Genomic DNA, 3,413 nt, shown 5'->3' with positions numbered 1-3,413 from the left:
AACGTCGCGGCCCCCCACTCCATGCAACGGATTCGTTTTCTGGGCCCCCCACCCCTTGCGACAAAAATTTGCGACAAAGTGCAGCCCATACTACTAGCGTCCGGTTGGGCGCGCTGACCAGCACGTGCACGTCGCTGTGGCGGTGGCGGAGGGATCAGAATTTTCGTAAAAACTTGCCTTCTGAAGACGTCGGAGGACTCTTGAGCCTGTTGCGGGTCGTGCCGCCCGTCATCAAGCTGTCCATTCAGTTTTCCAAGTCTGCCGTCCTGTCCTGTTCGTTTTTCGGAGAGCACGTCAGGTGGGTGACGGCAGGTGCTGCGTCAGTGACACATTTTCGCGTTTGCGTCACTCGATTAACCAAACGCCCTCTGCCGCAGCCGGTTGGCGTTGAGCATCAGCGGCTCCAGCGAGAGGACTGGCGCCACCCTCATCCGGAAGCTTGGGCCTCGCCTAAGAGAGTTGGACGTGACTAGTGTCGGCGATCTGGACGCGCTGTTCGCCTGCTTGCAGGACGCCGGCTGCAGCCGCCTGGAGGTCCTGGAGCTCAAGTTGAAGCTCGCCAATCTAACAAGTGGCCGCTTATGGCGGCAGGTAAGTGTACGGGGAAGAGGGGGGGGGGGCCTCTGTGCCACCATTCTTACCGTGTACCATAACTATTGTCTCTTTCGTAGGAAATGAAGCTTCCTAGACTGCACACTGTCGTGCTCTCCCGTGATTCCAACCAACCTACTAATGCCACGTTCGAAGCCTTGAGATCGCTGCTGCGAGCGCACAGGTATATTCTCAGACGCGACCCAGCTCTGCCAGGGCTCGTCAACTGAACTTAAAATGTTTTCTCTTCTCTGACACCAACCGCCTGCTCTGATTGGTGCGAACAACAATCTGGACAATTAGAGGAACATGTGAAACCCATAGGACGCATAATTTTATGCACATGCTCACTGTTGAAATGTTTGCGAGGGGTCCCCCACTTCCAAAATAGGTGTACCGGGTGTTGCATAAAAGACACAGGTGCGGGCGGGTTTGCCTACCCAAGGGGCTATGGCGCCCTACGGGCAGAGCGGGTAGGCAAACCCGCCCGCACCTGTGTCTTTTCTGCAACACCCGGTACAACAAATTAGAGAGTTGACGAGTTGCTGTGAGTTAGGCACGAGTTAGGATCAATTTTTGGAGAGTTTTGCGCTATTTTTTTGCACATTTAGCGCGAGTTTTCGCAAACTTTCGCGAGTTTGTGCGAGTTCTCGCGAGTTTGACGCGAGTTGGGCGCAGGCAAGTGTACAACGACTTGACTAGTGGGGGACCCCTCGAATGTTTGTAGTGTAGACGATCCTACCCGATCCTACTGCTACTTTGCTTTCAGTGGACAGTTGCGCTGCGTGTCGCTGGGGGTGGACAAGACACTGTTCCCGGTGCTGAGCGGCTGCTCCGAGGACCTCCATCGTCTGGAGGTGCCCGCCGTCAAACGCGCTGGCATGGCCGCGGTGCTGCAGCGACTGCGGGGTCTGAAGGAGCTGCGGATCTACGTGGGCACCAACAGTTACCGCACTGACTCCAAACTTACAGACGTAAGCATCGTGATCTATATTCTAGTGCATGTCTCGTTGAGTACCGGGCCAGCCTCTTTAGGCCAGCCGCCACAACGCAAGGGTCCTTAACGCATGCGATTTAATTATTGTTTTCCCTTTACGATTTTCCCGAAACGATAAAGTTCATCTGAAAGTGCAGATCGCAAATGTGTTATAATCTAGAGACTGTGTTTGTGTTAAAACGTCTAGTGACCAAAAATAATGAAGATACAGAAATTTTTTATGCGTTTTATAGTCTCTGCTCCTGCCCGGTGTCTTTGTTTCAAGACCCGTTTTGTCCTCAGTTCATCGAGTTCCTGGACTCCTGGCGCCGGGGATTTCAGCTTGAGCGCCTCGAGCTCCGCATGGCCGACGATGAGACGCTGGGCGCCCTGGCGCCGGACCATCTCGCGGGCCTGCGGCACTTGGACCTGGGGCTGTACGGCGTAGATAGTCGGTCATATCGATATGATCCAGAGGACCTCCCGCCTTCCCTGTCGGCGCTGAAGGACCTCCACCTCCCCCGGCTGCGCTCGCTGGTCCTGCGTTACGCTGGCCTTCGCTCTATTCGGTCGTTCCGCGACATCTCCGCCGCCAACATCCCCGCCCTCGAGTTGGTCGTTGTTGTGTTTACCGACTACCCCGCAGGTAAGACGTTCTGAGTTCAAGGGTTGTTGTTGCGTTCTGCCCGGTCCTCCTCATGTGTTGACAGTTCCAGACGCCCCTACAAAATATGTCGTGTCCACAGGTATTGTGGGGGAGGTGAAGATGTTCGAGGAGCTGGTGCGCCGCGCACCCATGGCGTCGCTGCATGTCAACATGCGGATGGCAAAATGGAGCGATGAGGTGGTCCGGATCTGCAGGCACCCAGGAGGAGCGAACGAGTGCGGGCTGTGCGCCGAGGCGGAGGCTCTGCTGCTCGCCGACGGAATGTCCGATGCCATTGAAGTGGAACACGTTGAAGTTCTGTGAATATATCCTCTGTTCTGATTCTGATACGACTAGCACTTTCACCCTTTGCACGCCAGCGCGCTCCCCATACTGAACGGGGTTAGGTTCGGTTTTAGGTCCACATCAGAGTTTGTGAGGGATCGAGCAGAAAGTACGGCCGTCAGTCGGTCGCCGCTACCAATCTGCTTAGTGTAGGTAGCGTCTGCAAGCTCTCATAGCGCCTGTTAGGTAGGCAACATCGTGCCAGCAGTGCATGCGTGCACTGCGGGGTGGCCTACCTTCAGTCTCGCAGGCGCCGACGGAGGCGCCGCGCCGACCTCCTGACATTTGCTGAAAGAATCTTAGGAAATAAAACGGACAAGCTTTCTGTACGATAACTAACCCCGAGAGCAAAACCCGAGGGGCCGAAGCGGAAGCCGAAACCAAAGAACATGGAGCCGAATGGAGCCGTGAGGGCGAACGCACCACCTGCTCCGCGCCTCCAGATTCTTCGCTTTCGGCTTTCGCTTTGTGCTCTCCTAACTCGCAGCCCGCCATTGCTGCTGCCCGCAGCACGCGCTCACCCCAAGTTCCGGCCTCAGCCAACTATTCTGTATGACTGCATTAAGTACATAGCTGCCAGGGACTGCGGCGGACCCTGACACTCACTAGTACCGGGTGTAACTGTGAATATGCGGCAGTGTTGCGGGTTTGAATACTCTTTACACCCGCAGGGGGCCATGGCCCCTGCGACCATATTGAGTAATCCCGCAACACTGCTGCGTATTCACAGTCACACCCGTTACATTTCGAAACCAGCACTCTAACACGTTGAGTGCGGAGCCGAAAAAAGAAGGATGTCCCAGGAGCCGAAGGCTGTCGGGGCCGCCCTAATTATTCTAGAAAATTTAAAATTAC

General features: G+C 55.5%; 1 protein-coding gene across 1 annotated transcript; it reads left to right on the top strand.

Moving 5' to 3' along the window:
- Positions 1–22: 22 nt before the first annotated feature.
- Positions 23–2,561, top strand: LOC113216193 (uncharacterized). Its single transcript, XM_026435938.2, has 6 exons — positions 23–298; positions 378–591; positions 672–775; positions 1,361–1,565; positions 1,871–2,213; positions 2,314–2,561. Exons 3-6 carry the CDS (start codon positions 675–677, stop codon positions 2,535–2,537), a joined length of 873 nt encoding a protein of 290 aa, XP_026291723.2. The 5' UTR covers positions 23–298; positions 378–591; positions 672–674; the 3' UTR covers positions 2,538–2,561.
- Positions 2,562–3,413: the final 852 nt, after the last annotated feature.

The sequence above is a fragment of the Frankliniella occidentalis genome, unplaced genomic scaffold (genome assembly GCF_000697945.3).
Source record: "Frankliniella occidentalis isolate FOCC.00 unplaced genomic scaffold, Focc_3.1 Scaffold678, whole genome shotgun sequence".
NCBI lineage: Eukaryota > Metazoa > Arthropoda > Insecta > Thysanoptera > Thripidae > Frankliniella > Frankliniella occidentalis.
The sequence above is the reverse complement of the archived record's forward strand: the minus strand, read 5'-3'. Positions and strand labels throughout refer to the sequence as shown.